This window comes from Plasmodium yoelii (genome assembly GCF_900002385.2).
Source record: "Plasmodium yoelii strain 17X genome assembly, chromosome: 9".
Classification (NCBI taxonomy): Eukaryota; Apicomplexa; class Aconoidasida; order Haemosporida; family Plasmodiidae; genus Plasmodium; species Plasmodium yoelii.
The window spans coordinates 262,581-283,335 of NC_036181.2; the positions used below are offsets into that span (position 1 = coordinate 262,581).

Consider the following 20,755-nt stretch of genomic DNA (forward strand, 5'->3'; position numbering starts at 1 on the left):
AAAGTAAAAAAAAAAAAAAACATATATATGTTTGTATACAATTCCCCCTTATTTTATTCATCGAATTTAAAATAATATGTATGTATATGCAAAATATATAATAATAAATAATTATATTCATCACTATAGACCAGTTATAATTTTATGTCCAATGTTTTAAGTACCCCGCTCATATTTTTATAATGCTCAATAAAAAATAAAACAAGTAAATTCCCACGATTTTAGTTGTATATTATTATTTTATTTTAATTATTTTTGTATGTTCAGAAGAATTTTTAATCAAAAAAACAATAAATAAACAATTAAAAAATATATATATATTATATATTATAAAAATTCATATATTTAAAACACATGCACATAAATGACCAAAAAACTAAACATGTTTATATTTTATTTAATTAACAAAAGTGTAGCTATAAAAAATTGAAATAAGCAAATTGGGAAAAAAGAAATTAATAATCTATTATTTTTTGTGAATTTTCCTAAAATAAGGATACAATCTGCGAAAATACAAATAATAAATAATAAACAAATAAATAAAAGATATTCTCTATATAAAAATACATAAAAGGTGTGTACATATTTTATTTTATAATTTAAAATGTGCAACATCGATAAAATCATTCATTCTATAAACTTGTTAATATAGTATAATTTTAAATTATATTAATGCTCAACTTACTATAGGACGACCATACTGTAGATATTATGGAAAATAAAAGCTGTAGCATTTTACAGGGTATAAACATATTAATAAATGAGGAGAATACTATTGGGAATAAAGAGTAGCTAATAATGCATAATGACTGAAAAAAATGTCTAAAATTAAAAATATAGATATTCATATATTTTATAATTATACGAGCAGGTGAATTTTAAAAAATATAAAATATTATTGTAGGTTAAGGGTTAACAAAAAACCTTCAAAATAACACAGTACACTAACTTTTACTTTTTTCTTCTAACATATAATTATATAGTTTTAATTAACTTACATTTTTATATGTAGTAAAGACAAATTTAAGGAAACTAAAATATTTCCAACCATAAAAATGACAAAAAAATATGTAAATGTGCTTTTCTTGTCTAATATCTCCTTATCCAAAAATATAATTCTACGTAACAAAAAAAATGTTGATGTGTGTATTATATATATGTTATTAAAAAAACGAGATAAAATTTTATAGAATTTTCTTGTTCTCAATTATGATATGAAAAATCGTGTATATTTATAAAAAAAATTACATTGATAAGGTTACGTAAACAATAAAAGATCCCCATAAGTCCCCTTGAAAAAAAATTATAAAAATTATAAAAAATATAAAAAAAATTAAAAATATAAAAAAATTAAAAATAGTTTAAATATATTTTTTCGTTTTATTTTTTTCTTTATTTTTTCGTTTTATTTTTTTCGTTTATTTTTTCTTTTATTTTTTTCTTTATTTTTTTCTTTATTTTTTCGCTTTATTTTTTTCTTTATTTTTTCGTTTTATTTTTTTCTTTATTTTTTCGTTTTATTTTTTTCTTTATTTTTTCGTTTATTTTTTCTTTTATTTTTTTCTTTATTTTTTCCTCTCTTTTTGTTACATTTTTTCACTATATTATCATTGTCGTATTGATGAAAGCAAGACTGTAATATGTTCTTATAAATACTTTTTGCATCCCGTATCTGTGTTAATAAATAATCATAAACAAAAATAAACAATTTAATATAGTTACTGTACATGCTTGTTATAATTTAACCTTTTTAAATATTATAAACATTATAAGGCAATAATAAATCATACTGCCTATTTGATAAAAAATAACATCAATTTTGTCCATATAAGTACACAAACAAATAAATATATTTTTTTTTCAGTTATGTTAATAATATTATACAAACCAGCGTGTCTTGAATTGGTTCATCCATGGTGAACTCATAATTAGTATATTGCATCGCTGCATATATAAAAAAATAATTTACAAAACATTATATCTTTAAGAAAGCAAATAACAAATTTACTTAAAATATTTATAATATGTATTATTACTATTTGTTGTCATTTTCCTTTTCCTTATTTTCTTTCGGTATAAAATTGCTTTTTCTCTTTACAGATATACATTTATCTTAAAGTTATTATAACTATGTATTATTTCAACAAAAAGAAAAAAAAATACAAGTTAATATATGCTTTTAATATAAAAAATTATATTTTGTATAGTAACTTTTTTACTTTTTTTTTGCACACACATTTATTAAAGTTTTTTGTTTTTTTATTGATCGTTGTGATATATTACATATGTTTATAATATCTTTTCCTTGCAATTATTTTATGTGAATCTTTTTTTATTGGAAATTTACGACTTGTTTTCATAATCCAAAAAACGTTTTTTCATTAAGGATAAAATATATTCAGTACAAATATTATATATGTGTTTACAATAAAAATTAAATAATATGAGGAAACCTAATATAATTTATTTATCATCCAATTTTATGGCATTATGTTATAATATTGTTTATTATTAGTACTAGTATCGGTAGTACCAGCATTTATTATTATTTTATATTTTTTTAATTTTAAGATAAACCATGTATACAAATTAATTCAGTTTATGTAAATACAAATACCATTTTTGAGAAAATACAAGGAAAACACATCATAAATATATTTTTGAGATTTTTTTTTTTTGTATTTATTTTTTAAATTATACTTATTTATAAAGTTACAAGCTTTACTAACCTAATATATGAGTATTATTAAAACCTGTTCATAATTCACAGAAAGATAAATAATTCATTATGTGAATACGCATGTGCCATTGGCTATACTGTTTTGTACTAACTCATCTTATAACATATAAAAAACGTATAATAATTAAGGGTTTATATATTGGTCAGTTTGCTCATACCTTCAAAATATATAAAGGGAAAATAGTAATATATATGTACAAATATGTATCCTCTTCATATTTTTTAAGTATATATATATATATATATATATATATATATATATATTTATTTATTTATTTAAATGTGCAAGCAAAATTTAATAAATAGCCTAACAATTAACACATTGACCATGTATATATGGCCCGATTTCTATAAGTGTACTAAAATGATGTTATACTAATAAGACTATTTCACATTTCCTAAATTATTATCAAAAATTTTAAGGTATGCTAATATATTTTTATATGCAGCATATAAGATATATTAAATCAACAATACATCTTTTCTTTTAATTTTTTTAATACATTTATTACCTAAAAGTGATTTGCCAAATGGATCCAAGTCTATCCAAATATGTGCATAAAAAAAAAAAAAAATTTAAAAGAGATCAAAATTATAATATTTGATCAGATAGAATAATATACTGACGTGAATATACCATATTATTTTATTTAAATATCACCATCTCAATATATCTCGGTGTGTGCAAATATTAGGGCTACACCATTTTCCATGGAAAAAAAACGCGTACAGTTATCTACATTTTGTTTTACAAAAGATCTAAATTACGCCCATTCATTTATTTGAGAAATATTTATAATTATAATTTTTCACATTTAGAGCATTCAATGCAATTTTATTTTTTTCATTTATTTTTGTTATTTTTTGCTATATATTTTTCCATCCACATATCACTGTAAGTACAGTTATTCCATACATACATATTTTTCCTTCTTATCTTTTTTACAAGAGTAAAAAAGGTTTTAAAAACTGTATTAAGTTAATATTTTTTAATTATTATATTATTTTAGAAATACGAAAAAAAAATTAATTTTTTATAGTTTTTAATATTAATAAAAACATTTTTCTTATTTTTCTTCTATTTCCATTCTGTGATTGATCACAGATATAGGTAGTGTAATTACAAAGTTCATATATTATCTCATATATGTGTTATGTATACATATGAGTATATGCGTGTATATACGTCTGTACAAATGCATATATATATGAATATGTGAATATATATATGAATATGTGAATATATGAATATATATATGTGGAAAATTGTATCGCTTTTTCCCACATCTACAACATATCATATAGTTTCTATATATAAGAAATATATAGAGATACTCGAATTTATAGTTGGTATATTAAGTTACAGTCACTAGTCATATACCATGTATCTGTCTAGACAAGGCACATACGTATATGCATTAATAATTCACACTTGTTTTTTGTAATATTTCTTTTCTTTAGATGTAATATAATAAAAAGTGACCTATAGGTGACTTTGTTTTATTTAATTCTATTTTGTTTCTGCAATTGTTATTATTTGTATCTTTATAATTTTTAGTTATTCATTTATTTGATTACTCATTTCGTCATTTCCTTACTTTCACATTTAAACAAAATGGACGTAGTGAAAGATGAGTACAACACTCAAAATTCAATGCCAATGTGTAAGAAGGAAAAAAGTAAAAAAATTAAAACCAAACAATTTTTTAGTGGATTTGATGATTTTAAAATTAATTATACATTTAGCACAAAAAATATTTGTTCGGATAAAAAAAATAAAGGCCCTTTATATAGTGACACAAAAAACAGTATAACTGATGATTGTGATATGATAAAATTGATTAAAATAATAAACACTAATTATATTGATAAAAAATTTTATTTTAAAAAACTAAGTAGAAATGATTTATATAAAATATTTGTCTATTCAAATTTATTAACAAGATCATTAATTTTATACCCATCTTTAATTCATCATTTTGAAAATATTATAGAAAATTTTAAAAAAATAAAAACTGAACAAAATATACAACAACTAGATGAGCATATCATGATTTCTTATACAAGTACAACTGGGAAGGAATATAACCAATTTAATAAATATTCTAATAATCAAAATAATAATATTCTTAATTTAGTTAAAAATGAAAATTCACAAAACGATTTAAATAACATTCCACACATTTCAGATTTTCAAAAAATGACTTCATTATATATTCATGAAAAAACTACCAATCATATTTCAAAAGAAAAAATAAAACTAGAAGAACAAATTACCAATACCATCCACAATAATTATGAACAAGTAATAAATACCAGAATAATGAATCGTGAATCTGAACAAATTATAAACCCAATATCAATGAACCAATTTAATAATTCTAATAATTACTATGCTAATTGCATGGGCAATAATACCAATGTAATGGATGAGGGGAAAGAAGCTAGTGCTTTGAAATCGGATCAGTTTTGCAATCATGAATATTCAAATAGTACAGTTAAACATAATAATAATACGAATGGAAACAATGAAAATGCTGATAATAAACAACAAACACTTCAAACATCAAATATAAATATTAATCACCAATACCCAACCAATAATATATGCACAAAAAATATAAATAATGAATATAAATGTAATACCATAAATTTATTAAATCCCAATATCCCTAATGCTATAAATTTCTCATTAAACAAAAATGTCCGGGTTTATAAAAATATAAATGAATACGATATTATTGAATTAAAAATAAGTACCTCATTTAATAATAAAAACATATGCAGATATATAGGTAATTCACTTATAGTTTTATTCATTTTATTTTCCCACAATTTGCAACCATATACGTTTGCTACACACATATATATATGTTTTATTCAAATGTATTTGTGAAAACCTAAAATTAATTTACTATACAAATGCTTCATTCTTTCGTAGGAATTCATAGCGGAATGACTCTATATAATATTCATAGATGTATATGCATATGCTTAGGAATAAAAAAAGAAGACACAGATAATTATCTACATGTTTTTGTATTAAATAATGGAAATATTTATGGTAGCGGGAAAAAATGTAGTGTGAGTATTATCAGAAAAATTCAAATAAACACTGATAGACATATAACTTTTAAGCATATAGTAAAAACACCATTATATCTTTACAAATCAAAAGATGAAAATCAAACTAATCAAAATTATGAATATCCTACAAACAATATAAACTTATTTGACGAAAATGTTTTTCCAAATAATGAATATAATTATAATAATCTAAATAACTTTAACGATATTAATAGAACACCTAGATATAACATAAATATGGCTAGCCCAATTTTAAATAACTTAAATTATGCCGATATAAAAAAAAATAATATAGACGATGAAATGTTTAAAACCCCGCGCATTAATAGCATTAATTTTTCCAATGATTCAAATTTAAATCATTTTGAATATTTTAAACATAAAAATGATTTTCAATCTTTTAAAGAAGACAATATAAAAAGTGAAATTCAAATTCCTACTAATAAAAACAATACCCAAGATATTAGAAATATGACAGATATTAATAATACAGATAATAATAATTTTAATGCAAATATAGCTACAAATTTAAGTCATAACCCTATCGAAAATATTAAACCTATGCAAAATACTCAAAATAAATATCCAACAAATTGTTCAGATACAATAACTAATATAAAATTTAATGAAAATAATATTATGAACAATACAAATTTCTTTAGACAAATAAATATTAATGATTTGTATTCAGATCAAATTTATAAAAATAAAAATAATAATATTAATGGAGATATTATTGATGGTGATAGTTTTACTCCATGTAATACTAATTGCAATAAGTACTATAATTTAAGAAGTAATAATACTAATAACAATTCTCAAAATAATGATAAAACAATTCAAAATTTTAATCAATATGAATCAGATTTAAATTTTACACAACAAAATAACAACAAAATATATAGAGACAACAACAGTATTAACAACTATGAAAATGAAAATAACAATTTCTCACATTTAGAAACTAAACAAATAGAAAATACTAATGCACTAAATGCATTTCATAATAACACACCGAGAAAAAATATTGATAATAATGAGGAAGATAAAACTGAAAATAATCATATTAATAGCGAAGAAAATACAGAAAATATTTCCATAACATTAAACGATAGCCTTACTAGTAGTAACAACAATAGTATTTACGAACGAACAATTTCTAATACACCAGAGGTATCTGAATATTTCTCTAGTAATAATAAAAATGGTACATCTCATAAAAAAAATGATGTACTAAACAATTGCGAACATGGCGATAATACCGGGGCAATTTCCAATAATTCATACACCATTAACGGTATTTCAAATTCTATAAATAATTACAAAAATGTATATCCCTATACATGCTCTATAAAAAATAACAACACACATGATACAGAGAGCAACAATATAAATAATTACATACTCGACAATATAGATGAAAATCATTTGAAAAAAGAAAATAATCAAAAAAATTTAAATGATATAAAAATAAACAATAAAAATAATTTCATAAATCGTAATATAAATTCTGATCATCTTTATTCAGTAAATCCATCAAATAGTTTTACCAATAATATGAATTATAATATATATAACATAGATAGTAAAATTGAAAATTTTAATTCTGATCAAATACATAAACATTGCTCAGATAGAAATAACAATTCTGAAATATATAATAATTGCATAAACAAAAAAAATTCTAATAATTTTATTAATAAAAATACATCTATCTCAAATTATACACATAATATCGAATTGGATATAAATAATATAAATATGAATAATTTTTCTCCTTATAAAAAAGACAACCAAATTATCCAATTAAATAATTACTCAAAATATGAATATAATAATTTTATAAACAATATTAAAAATAATAATATACCATATGAAAATACAATAAATAACAATTTTAATGACTCTCCGATTGATATTATTAATAATAATCATTTATATAATATTTCTATCAATTCTAATCAAAATGTAAATAATTCAATTCTCACAGATGGACACATCAATAATTATCTAATAAATGATTCCATTATTAATCAAAATAATAAATGTATTCAACAAATTTCTAACAACCCTACTATTATCGATATCCATTCCTTTGATACTCAACATATTACTCACTATCCTCATTTACAATATCGAAATTATAACACCAACAATAATTTTATTTCTGAAAAAAATATATCAAATATATCACAAAATAAAAATAATCAATTTTATGATTCTTCTACATCACAATATAATGAACAAAACTCTGATCCATCTTCTTGTTTATCTCAATATTATCAAAATTGTACCCCCCCTTCGAATTCCACTTTTTCACATCCCTCAAACAATTTTTATGATGTAACACAAAGTACAATAGAACATGTTGAAACTGTTGAAAAGGACCAAAATGAAAGTTTTAGAAACGAAACAAATGACAATAAAAATCAGACAATTGAAGTAAACAGACGAATACATACTGATTCACAAAATAAAGACAATCTAATAATCAATGTAGACAAAATAAATAATACTACAAAAAATTATTTTAGTGAATTAGAAAATATTAATGCCAATCAAAATATGAAACTAATAAATAATGAAGATACTATCAAAGATCCTGAACTAATTCAAGAAAACGATTCAAAATTAAATATAACATTTATGGAACCTACAAATGTGAAGAAAAACAAAGACGATCTTTCAGGCGCTATTTCTCAATGTGTTCAGGAAGATGAAATGCCAAATTTAAACAATCAAATTAAAGATGACGTAAACAACGATAATACTATTGATAATAATAATAATAGTGACAATAATAATAATATTGATAATAATAATAGTGATAATAATAATGATAATGCGTCTATTAGCCCCAAATGCAAAGAGAATCATGTATCAAATAAAAGACCTGACGAACAGAATTGCCAAGATGATGAAAAAAAGTCACAAAAAAATATTCCATCTATAACTCAATCGAATGAAATAATAAAAATAAACAACAATAATAAATATAGCTTCCATATAGACAACAAAATAGATGGAATCAATAATACCATGGAAACTAATAAACATAAAATAAGTAACATTATTGATAATTTTTCTCAAACTCACCAAATCTCAAATCATATTAATACACATCTAAATAGGGAACAAATAAAAGTTGATGAAAATAAAACAGAAGAAATTAATGATATAAATGAAAATATAATTTATAAATTTAATCAAATTGAAAAAACACAAACTTGTGATAATAATACTCAAATTTTAAAAGAGAAAAAAAATATAAATACCTTAAACCTAGTACAAGAGAAAACAAATAATCAGAATTTTTGTTCATCAGTTGATGATATAAAACTTGAAAAAGATGAAAAAATCAACTTAGTAAATAAACAAAATGAAGAGGAAAACGAATCGAATATTATCTACGAAAATGAACAATGTAATGCCAAAATTAAAAATAAAGACAATAATAAAATAGAAAACAAACCTGATGAAAAATATATTCAATATGTTCTTAATAATAATCATTCTATTAATTCCCCAAATTTTAATAATTCAAATTCATCATATCATAAATTTAATCTTTCTAATAATATTCATCTATTGCAAAATCAAGATACAAAAGAACTAGAATTTGATAACCAAAATGAATGTGAAAAAAAAGTATATATAAACGAAGAAAAGTTAATAAGTTCTCAAAATGATGATAATAACAATAATGATCCATCACATTTTAAATTTTTGAATTTCTATGATAATTGTAATAATAAAAACAAATTGATAGACACAACCAATATGAATGGAACAAATTATTATATCCATGAAAATAAAATAAATAAAGAAAATAAACAAAATGAATATGTTCAAATATATAATAATGAAAATTTTTATTCATATAATAAACTAAATAATGATGATAAAAAAATTACTCAGCCTTCTATAATACAATTTGACGAAAAAATTAATAACCAAAATTTGTATCAAAATTATTGTAAATTCAATCAACTTCCTGGTATACTTCAAAATGATAATAATCAAGTTTCATTTGATTTAAAATCAAGATATAATTTAAACAATATAATTATAAATAATCGAAATGATTTTACATCTAACATAGATAACGGTAATCTTCCTCAAACGGTTTCTCATAATAACCAAATTCACATGCAATATGAAAAAGAAACAAATAATACCAATAATAATTCACATTCACATATTAATACATATCGAATAAATTATGAAAGCCCATTAAAATATTTAAACGTAGATGGACAAAATGATCCCAATAATTTGTATACTACTAATCATGTTATGGCAATGAATACAACAATTGATTCCTGTGAATATCCACTAAATAGAATATATAACAATAATATAGATACACAAAAAAAAACATATTATTCCCCAAATATTAATTTCATAGAACATAATAAAGAAAATTATCAACTACGCTATAATACCAACAATCCGGATCGAATCGAAAATCATCCCAATACTACAGAACATAATATTTGTGATAACGAAAAAAATACCGATAATTTCTCTCCATATAATAATAATAATCAAACTGATCAAATAGATCCAGATATTATTAGTCCAGAAAATCCAGTATCTACATCTAACAATCCTAGCATTAATAATACATATTACAATGATGCTACATCACCCACACCATATCCTAACCAATCTCCTTCCATATCATTTAATGAAAAAGAATTATCTAATACACCTACACAAGATCTTATAAATCAAAGAAATTGCCAATATAATCAATTTAATGATATTTATAATATTGGCCAAAAAGATATATATCTATCATCTATAAAAGGGGATCCAAATATAAATAATTACCACAGAGATAACACATACATATATAACAATTCTTTATATCCAATTAATAATAACGATAAATATTATTTAGGAAATTGTACTGATAAAAATAATAAAACAAATGATAGTTTATCTGATAATTATTTTTATAACTCAAATATGGGAATTTATCTAAATACAAATAATAAAGATATTACAAAATCAGAAACAATAGACAAAAATAATTTCATAAAAATCAGACCTGAAAAATATGATGGATATGAAAATGGTTATATAAAAAATTTTACAAAAGATACAAAAGTAGATGAATTAGATATTAAAGATATGAATGATGATGATAATATCACAATCAGTGAATGTATTAATTCAGAAAATGAAATTAATTCTAATATAAATCAATTTGAAGAAAATAAATCAAGTTTTTCTATGCTTTATCTATTTGGAAAAGTCAAATTTTATATTAGCATAATTGATATTATTCATAATAAAACAAACTCTCATGATCTTCTTTGGGTTCCTAGATGTTGTAATGGAAGTTATGGATCATTTCTAAAAAATAATTATCTAAATACTAATGAAATAAATAAATACGTTCCTGAAGATACTATCGATATTGATTGTATAAATTTAAAATTAATGGAAACAAGGTTTAGTAAAAATGTTGCAAGCTCTCGAACAACAAAAAGAAAAAGAATGATAGATATAGACAAAACTGTTTTACATTTTTATAAAGAACATATTAGTGAATTTTTTAATAATAAAAGCAAAATTATTAAACTAACTAAAAAATTATGTAAATATAAAAAAAAAAGAAAATATAATACCCGAGAAAATAATGAAAATACAGAATATCAACCTACTCATTATTCGAAAAAAAAAAATACAAATATACAAGTTCAAAAAACAAATTATAAAAGAAAAAAAATCACATCACAACAAACAGAAAAAAAAAAAAATGACAAAATCGGAGAAGAAAATACTGATAATTCAACTGAAATTCCTCAAGATACAATCAATAGTATCGATCATAATGCTTCTAACGAGTTTGATAATATTAATGTAGGTTTGGAACAAAATAATAATAATTATTATACAAACTACTATTGCAATTATTACAATAATGAAAGAGTCAATAATAATTTAATAGAAAATATGTCAAAACATGTACAAGGAAATGATATTTTAAACATTAATTTAACTAACTATAATGATCTTACTAACAAAAATACTACATCAAAAAGAACAAATGACAATATAATAAATAAAGACATTCCTCAAGGAAATTTATTTGACCCTCAACACATCAAAAATAGTATATATATCGATCATACAAATAAAAATGATATTTTAGACAATTTCTGTTCTGAACAAATTAATAAAAATTATAATGATTCTGATTGTGGTCAATTTCTTATGAATCCAAAAATAAATACTCAAGATAAATTACCAACCAATTACTTAACCCCAACAGAGGTTCATGAAAATTACTATAATTCCCCAACAGATATAAATAATCATTCTAATTATAGTAACAATAATAACTCACCAAATTTTAAAAATAAAAAAAAAAAAAAAAAAAATGATGTAAAACCTCAAATAAACTATTTTAACGAAAACAATACAAATCCTTCACTAAACATATCCAAATTACTAGAAGCTAACAATAATTTTATAAACATATCAAATATTTTGTAAATACAAAAATTGCAAACAAAGAGAATAACTACAATCACTTATAAACAAAACATGAACATAAATATTCTTTTCAAAAATATAAATAAAAACAAGTTACCAAAAAAACTCACATTTATTATTTGCTATTTTTTAATAAACTTTCTATCCATTATTTTTTTCTTTCCCTTTCCATTTAAATAATTTTTTTTATGCTTTTAAAATAACAAGACACACATCGCATACACAATAATACATATTTTATGTATCTCCATATCCCATTATTTTTGTATATACTTTTTTATTATTTCTTCATATAACTTTTTATTTCATACAATTTGATCGTTATATCCATTTCGTGCATCATGCACACATTTTTTTAGACACATAATGTGTGTACTTTTTCAACATTCATACATGTTTTTAATTACCTGAAGGTATAAATGTATAAAAATATAAACTTGATATTTTTTTAATTATTTTTTTATTCGACATAAAATTATGCACATATATTTTATGAATGTATGTAGAATGATGTTTTCATATCTCCGCAAAGAGAACTAAACGTGTGCACTATATTATTATTCTTTAATTAGACAAAAAAGTAACAATGGAATAATTCAGCTAGTATTTATCTAAAAAATAAAACAAATTTATGTACCCATTTGCTCAAATTCCTTGTTTAATTGTATATTTTGTTCCGTCTCCATATTTTGTGCATATAAATGCCTTAGTGCTTAAATTGATGCTTATTGTTTGGATCCTAAGCAGATTACATTCTTCTAGCATTCTTCTAATGGTCCTCTATTTTTATCTTTATATATACATACATGCATAAAATTATAGTACACCATTTTCAACACCAATATGAACGAAAATATAAAAGTTTTTTTAAGAATTAAACCTAATGTTGAAAATTTTTCTAAACTAAAAGATGACGAATGTGCAATTTATAAAGTAAAAAATAATCAACTACTTTTATTCGAAAATAAAAAAAGTTATAATGACATGAGTGAAATTATAACAAAAACTTTTAATTTTAATCATATTTTCGATGTTCATAATAATCAAAATGATATTTTCCAATTAATTGGGAAAAATCTCATAAACAATTTTATAAGTAACTACTTATATGCAAAATAAATAATCTCTTATTAAGTTTTATTTATTCAAAACTTGACAAATATTACCAACCATAAAACATATTTTCAACTTAATCATATTACCTCATTTTGGTGTGTTTCGTTTCATTATTTAAATTTTTTTTTTGTACTTTTATATAAAAATAAAGATGGATATAATAGCTCAATATTAGCATATGGAAATACAAATAGTGGAAAGACCTATACATTATATGGAGATAGAACCAATTCAGAGAGTATAGAAAATAATGGACTAATTTATTATTCTTTAAACTATTTTTTTCAACTACAAAATACAAATAAGGTATTTAAAAATGCTCTTCATTATATTTTAAATACTATTCCAATTATTCCATCCATTAAATATTTCATTTTCGCATTTTTTTTTCAGAATATGGAAATTTCTATATCCGTTGTAGAAATTTATCTGGAAAAAACAAGAGATTTGGGTAAGATCAAATATAAAAAAAAAAATTATCAAAAATAATACAATCTATCAATGATTTATAATATACAAATCTAAATTTCATTTAATTCCAAATCTTTAGGAAAAATTTTTCAACTATCTCAATTATCAACAACTACTGACGAAACAATTAATTACCATTCAAATTTTCATGATAATATTGTTAGAGAAGACAAAAAAGGAAATGTAAAAAAAAAAAAAAAAAAAAAAAAAAAAAAAAAAAAAAAAAAAAAAAAAAAAAAAAAAAAAAAAAAAAAAAAAAAAAAAAAAAAAAAAAAAAAAAAAAAAAAAAAAAAAAAAAAAAAAACAAAAAAGAATCAAAAATAACGGACACAATAATATTGATAATCGAATGCTTCCTTCTATGCAGACCTACGTGGAAAACATTACACTCCTTCCAGTGAAAAATATTGAAGATGTACTAAAAAAAAATTCAAGATAAATAATAATTATAATAATTTTTGCTGTAAACAACATTTTTTTTTTCAAATTGTTTATACCCTTTTTAGGTTAAGAATATTATTAATTTATGTTTTAAATATAGGAAAACTTACGCAACAAAAAAAAATTTAGTATCCTCTAGGTCCCATTGTCTTTTAACTGTTTATCAGCACAAGATATCCAAGTAAAATTAAAACCAAAAATACACACACGATATTTTTTAATTAGCCAAACAAACATATCCATAATTTTTTTTCATCTATTATCTTCTGTACTAAAGGGAAAGAGAATTTTTCTCTCAAATTAATTTTATCGATTTAGCTGGTTCCGAAAAATTTAACGATATAAAGTTAGCCTTTGAAAATATAATACTAAATAATCGCAATCAAATATAACTCCCACCTTTTAAATAAATATAATTCTCTCTATATATATACATACCCATGTGTATACACTTTTGTACCTTTTTATACACACAGAATGATCAATAAAAAAGAGCTTATCAATATCAACAATACATTGTCTGTTTTAAATCGAGTCATTATCTCATTAAGCACCAAAAATAAAATAGCCAAAAATATAAATAGAACAAAGACAAATGACAAATTTAAAAACGACATCGAAAATTCCTATAATGTACATATTCCATATAGAGATTCCAAATTGACAAGGCTTTTAAAAGTAACAAGAAAAATATATCAATAATAAAAAATTATTAAAAAATAGTATAACCTTGTATATATTACCAATTCTAGCTATTTATATTTATTAAAATAACACACATCTTATCACTTATTTTTTAACTCTTCACATTAGAATAGCCTTAATGGAAACTCATTTATGTACATTTTAATTTGCTTAAATCCGAATTGTCATAAAATAGAAGACTTTATAAATAGCTTAATATTTTCAAAGAGGTGTAAAATGATAAAACAAAAAATAACAAAAAACAAAATAAGTAGCAATTCAACAAATTCAGATAATAATAAAAGTCTTTCATCTGAAGAAGAATATGAAAGTTTTGATTCAAATTTTGAGAATCTTCAATTTTTAAAAAAAAATAATAACAATGATAATAAAAACAATGATACTCTTATTAACTCCAATAATTATATTTATAATTTAAAAAAAAAAAATATAAAATTCAAAATAATAAACCATACTAGCGATATGATGATAAATAAACTCATGGAATTATTTACAAGCATAATCAGACATAAATATAATAACTTAATTAAAAAAAAAAATGATATAATTAACAATTTAATCAAAGTTGTTAAGGCAGAGGAAAATAATAAAGAGCAATTAAAAAATAATCATAATTATTTAATAAATCTTTTAAAAAAAAAAAAAAGTAAATTAAATAAAAATACACAATATTTAAACGACATCATATATTCTAACCAAAAAGAATCTAATACTAAAAACGATTCTACTATTGCCCAAAATTATATTAATAATAATCAAAATGTAAAAGACTTAGAAAAAAAAAATAATACTCCCCTTAGTCTAAATAATTTCAATGCTGCCTCATCTATGTCTTACCAAAATGTGGAAAATTATTCATCTTGCGTTAAAATCGAAGAAAACCATTTTTTGCCCATTTCCAAAAGTATATCAATAAAAAAAACGGATAGAATTATACAATATACTAACATAGCCACGTCCCCGATTCATACCAACACAGCCACATCCCCAATTCATGCAAATATAGCCACGTCCCCGATTCATGCCAACATAGCCACATCCCCAATTCATATCAATACCGATATAACCACTCCAAACACATCATACTTATATGAAAACATGAACCAAAAGAAAAAACAAATCGAAGAGGTTTACACAGATATTAGTAAAATATTCGAAATGGAGACTAACAAATTAAAGGATAAAATTAATATTATTTTAAAATTAAATTATTTAAATGTAATATTATTTAAAAATACTCAAGTGTTAGCAAATATTTTAAAAAATGTATACAATAATAAATACAGTTTAATACTAAAAAATGGGAAAAAAAGTCTAAATATTACAAATTACAATTATGAAAAATTAAAACAAACATATGACACAATTACTATAGGTACGCAGTTAAGTAATCTGCAAGATGAAAATTGTTCTTTAAAAAATATAAATAAAAATATTGTTTCTATATATCAACAAATAAATGAAAAATATAATCAAAACCTTATCTCAAAGGAAATTTGAAATTATATAAATTTATATTCAAATTATACATAAATGCCATTGGTATTATAGGAAATTTGTCTTAACTCCTCTTTTCGTTACAATTGGCAAAAATTGTCAGTGCTATTTACGTGTATTATAATATTTTGTTAATTTTTTTATGTTCTCTCAAAATTTATCTCTTCATAACCACACTTCAAAGATTTATCCAATTTTTATAACGAACTTGATACGGAGATTTGACATTCCCTTTTTCAGAAAATACACTATTTTTGTGTATTCCATTGATAAGGATAACAAAATATCCACATTTATATATACATAAATGTATATGTGTATATTTGTTAATAAATAGGAATCACTAAAGAAGTGAATAGGAGGTAGAATTAATAAAAGTGCCAGAATTTTTTTAGCAAAATTTTGAAAAAAAACCAACTATATTTATGGCTTTACATATAAGTATACTCACAGCTCTTAAAAAGAAAAAAAAAAAAATGCTAATCCCATAACTTTAAACAGAAACGTCAATAACTATATCATTTATCTTCACATATATATACATGCCCCAAAACAAAATTAATTAACGGTCATGATATGTTTCAAACTAAGTTCTGTTTATATTATTTTTCCCATTATTATTAAAATAAGAATTGCTAAAATTATTGTTACAAAACTCATTTTTTTCATTTCTAAAAAAATTGTTAGCAGTACAATTACCTTCATTATAACCATAATTTTCTTTGGCATAATAATTATTATTGTTCATGTTATTAAAAATATTTGTATTGTAATTTATTAACATATTTTGTTCTTGAGAATTTCGTGATATATCAAATTTCTTATCATAGTATCTATTCGAAGTGCTTAATCCCTTCATCTGTATACCAGGAAAAGGTTATAATTTGTTATAAAATTTGCATTTATTATTCCATTTTTTTTTGTGTTTTCTGTCCTACCTGTTTCCACTTGTTTAGATACTCTGATAGTGGTTCGACGTAGTCATTAAATCCTTTACGAAAAAAAAAAAAAATTATTATTTTCTTAAGAATATTATCATTTTATTTTGTCAAAATGCATAAACAAAACCAATCATCCACACATATGTCAAACATACACAAATATAAATTTAACACATATGTATACACAATTAACGTCATAACACTCCACAAAAAAAGTATGTACCTAATTTTTCCATAGAAAACAAAATATCTTCTCCATTAATAGTTTTTCGTTTTTCATTTAAACACCTATCGCTCGCCTGCTCAAAAATATAGAAAAACAAAAAGATATAAGCCAAGCTTACTAAGCAAAACAAAAAGATATAAGCCAGGCTTACTAAGCAAACAATTGCAATTGTATCAAATTTACCAAATACGCATTTTCTTATTTTGTCTTACCTCGCTAGTCAAAAATTGAATAAACTCTGTAACGTATTCCCGTATGATGTCTTTACTTTCTTTTGCAACTTTTGCTTTTGCTGGAAGTATTCGTTTCATAATTCTACTAATATTAGCTATAGGTAATAAAGTTTCACTATCATTTTTATTTTTTTTTTTATCATTTGTATTACAGTTATCTAAATTTGTTTTTTCATCATCACTATAATTATTATCAGACATATTTTCATTTTGTTCATCTTCATATTCATCATCGTTATCTCTGCTTTTTTCATCACAGTCTTTCAAATTTTCTAAATTATGTTCACTATCATTTATACCATCATTTATACCATCATTTTTTTCGATATTGCTATCCTGAGACTTATTGGAACATTCATCTTTACAATTATTCCCAATATTATTAATATCATTTTTTTCTTCTTTATTTAAACTATCTTTATTTTCTTGTTTTAAAATAAGATCATTATAATTGTGATTTTCTTCTGCATTGCTAATTTTCATATCTGAAAAATATGCTCCATTTGTGTCGTTAGCACCGTTTGCTTCATCATTTTCAATTTTTAAATTTAATGCACTACTATTAGAATTATTTTTACTATCTCCATTAATACTATTACTGGAAATTATTTCTTCTACGCTGTTTACATATTTTATTATATTCGTATTGTTATTTTTGCAAAATGTTGTATTAATGGCATTACTATCAATATCATTTCCATATTTATTTATATCCTCATTCTCAATTTCTTCATGTTCCTTTTGACTACTTAATTTTCTATCCTTTCTTGATTCATCACATGATGAAATATGTTTCCTTTTTTTATTTATATCATCATAATTATCATTTTCCACATTTGGTTTTTCGCACCCATCTTCACGCCCATCTTCACGCCCATCTTCACATCCATCTTCACATCCATCTTCATATTTTTTATTTTCTTCAAAACTACAATTATTTAATTCTTTTTCTTCCTTTTGCGTATTACCATTTCCTTCATCATCTATTACTTTATCTACATCACCATTATCATTGTTAATATTTTTTTCGTTTGTTTCCTTTTCGCTCACCTCTTTGCATTCATATAACTTTGCATCAGTCTCTGCATTATCCTCACTAGCTATTTCATAATTTTCTTTAATTTTATTCTCCTTTTCTTTAAATATTTGCAACGAATTATTGTTATTAAATACTATATTATCATCCTCCCCATTTTTAATTTCATTTATATTTTCCTTATTAGACATTGTATCGTTTTCATTATTACTACACTTGTTCTTTTCTTCCTCCATCTCTTTTATTTTATTTACACCAATTTCTGCATTATCATTATTTTTCATTATGATATCAGAATCATTAGTTTTATTATTTATATCCAAAATACCACTAGCATTAGTACATACTGTATTCAAATCATTTCCATTATTATATTCAAAATTGTCATTATTACATTCAAAATTGTCATTATTACAATTATTTTTATCGTTGCTACTATTGAGATAATTTTGAGAATTTTTTTTTTCTTTTTTTTCATCAAAATTATCCGCATTTTTATCTAACTCATTATTTTCTAAATTGTAGTTATTTAAATCATCACTTTTATCGGAATTGTTATTCATTTTAATTGGGGATATACTCCCATTTTTTTCATCATATTGTTCTCTTTTGTTAAAATCAGAATTATCTATTTTTATGCAACTTATTTCTTTATAATTAAATTCATCTTTATGTGAACCATCAATCGACTCACTATAAATATTTTTGTAAGAAGTGTTAATGTTTTCTATTTCAATTGCATCTTCCCCTTTGCAAAATTTATTATTATCATTGTTATTATTAGTGTAATGTGTAATATTTTTTTGAATCTGATTATTCTCCAAAATCTCTGATTTTTCTATATCTTTATTATTTGAATCTTCTACATTTTTTATTACAATATTATCACACTCTAAACTGTTATCTAAAATATGTTGTATATCTTTATTTCGTAAATTATAGTCACCACCTTGATCATTTTCACTACCACATTTATCATTTTCACCACCACATTTATCATGTTCACTACCACATTTATCATTTTCACCACCACCTTGATCATTTTCATTTTCTGATATACGTTTTATGCTTATATCATTATTAGAAGAATCGGAATTTGTTTTTTCGACATTTATTTTGTCATTAATAAATCCATTTTTACTTACATTATCAAAATTTTCATTATTATTTAATTTGTTATTTGTTATATTATTATCATTTACCTCTCTATCGTTTACATTGTTTTCCATATCTGTTTTATCACCACTTTCGGGTTTATCACTGTTTATACTATTCAACATATTTTAGTTTTTATGAAATAAGGGAATGTGAAATATAATGTGTGGGGGAAGAGCATAAGAATGAACCTAGTTTATTGAAAAAGGAAAGAAATAAAAAAAAATTCGAAAACAACAAACATAAAAATCAAAAGTTGTGAATTAAATGGGCCCAATGCTAGAGGCGCCAAAGACAGTGTACTATAAAGCAAGTATTTAATATCCAAAATAAAGGAAATTCTTTTATTTCATAAAAAAAAATACAAATGAATAAAAATATATATAATGACAAACAAAAAATTAACAAATATTCATAAATTAAATAATTTATCAAAGACTATATAATTCAGTTTATGAATTTAATAATGCAGGAAAAAAAAAAAAAAAAAAAAATAATATATTATACTATGTATGCACAAATATATATCAAAAAATTTAGCTGAACTGCTGAGCTTTTTTTATTTTATTTCATTTTCCTTTTTGCTATATTTATTTT

The 20,755-nt window shown here is 22.1% G+C and overlaps 4 protein-coding genes across 4 annotated transcripts; 2 read left to right on the forward strand and 2 right to left on the reverse strand.

Annotated features, from left to right (window-relative positions):
• Positions 1-393: 393 nt before the first annotated feature.
• Positions 394-2,049, reverse strand: PY17X_0903600 (protein YIPF6, putative; the record flags this gene model as incomplete). Its single annotated transcript, XM_022955887.1, has 7 exons — positions 394-503; positions 686-822; positions 999-1,118; positions 1,249-1,291; positions 1,591-1,672; positions 1,889-1,944; positions 2,037-2,049. The coding sequence occupies 7 exons, from the start codon at positions 2,047-2,049 to the stop codon at positions 394-396; spliced, it is 561 nt and encodes a 186-aa protein (XP_022812107.1).
• Positions 2,050-4,355: 2,306 nt separating this feature from the next.
• Positions 4,356-12,337, forward strand: PY17X_0903700 (conserved Plasmodium protein, unknown function; the record flags this gene model as incomplete). The annotated part of the gene is made up of 2 exons (XM_725923.2): positions 4,356-5,535; positions 5,682-12,337. The coding sequence occupies 2 exons, from the start codon at positions 4,356-4,358 to the stop codon at positions 12,335-12,337; spliced, it is 7,836 nt and encodes a 2,611-aa protein (XP_731016.2).
• An 843-nt stretch (positions 12,338-13,180) lies between these two features.
• On the forward strand, positions 13,181-16,570 carry PY17X_0903800 (kinesin-like protein, putative; the record flags this gene model as incomplete). The annotated part of the gene is made up of 9 exons (XM_022955890.1): positions 13,181-13,433; positions 13,605-13,759; positions 13,847-13,904; positions 14,004-14,107; positions 14,292-14,339; positions 14,431-14,546; positions 14,643-14,711; positions 14,842-15,043; positions 15,179-16,570. 9 exons carry the CDS (start codon positions 13,181-13,183, stop codon positions 16,568-16,570), a joined length of 2,397 nt encoding a protein of 798 aa, XP_022812108.1.
• Positions 16,571-17,153: 583 nt separating this feature from the next.
• On the reverse strand, positions 17,154-20,283 carry PY17X_0903900 (oocyst rupture protein 1, putative; the record flags this gene model as incomplete). Its single annotated transcript, XM_022955891.1, has 4 exons — positions 17,154-17,426; positions 17,506-17,558; positions 17,732-17,807; positions 17,947-20,283. The coding sequence occupies 4 exons, from the start codon at positions 20,281-20,283 to the stop codon at positions 17,154-17,156; spliced, it is 2,739 nt and encodes a 912-aa protein (XP_022812109.1).
• Between the last annotated feature and the right edge of the window lie 472 nt (positions 20,284-20,755).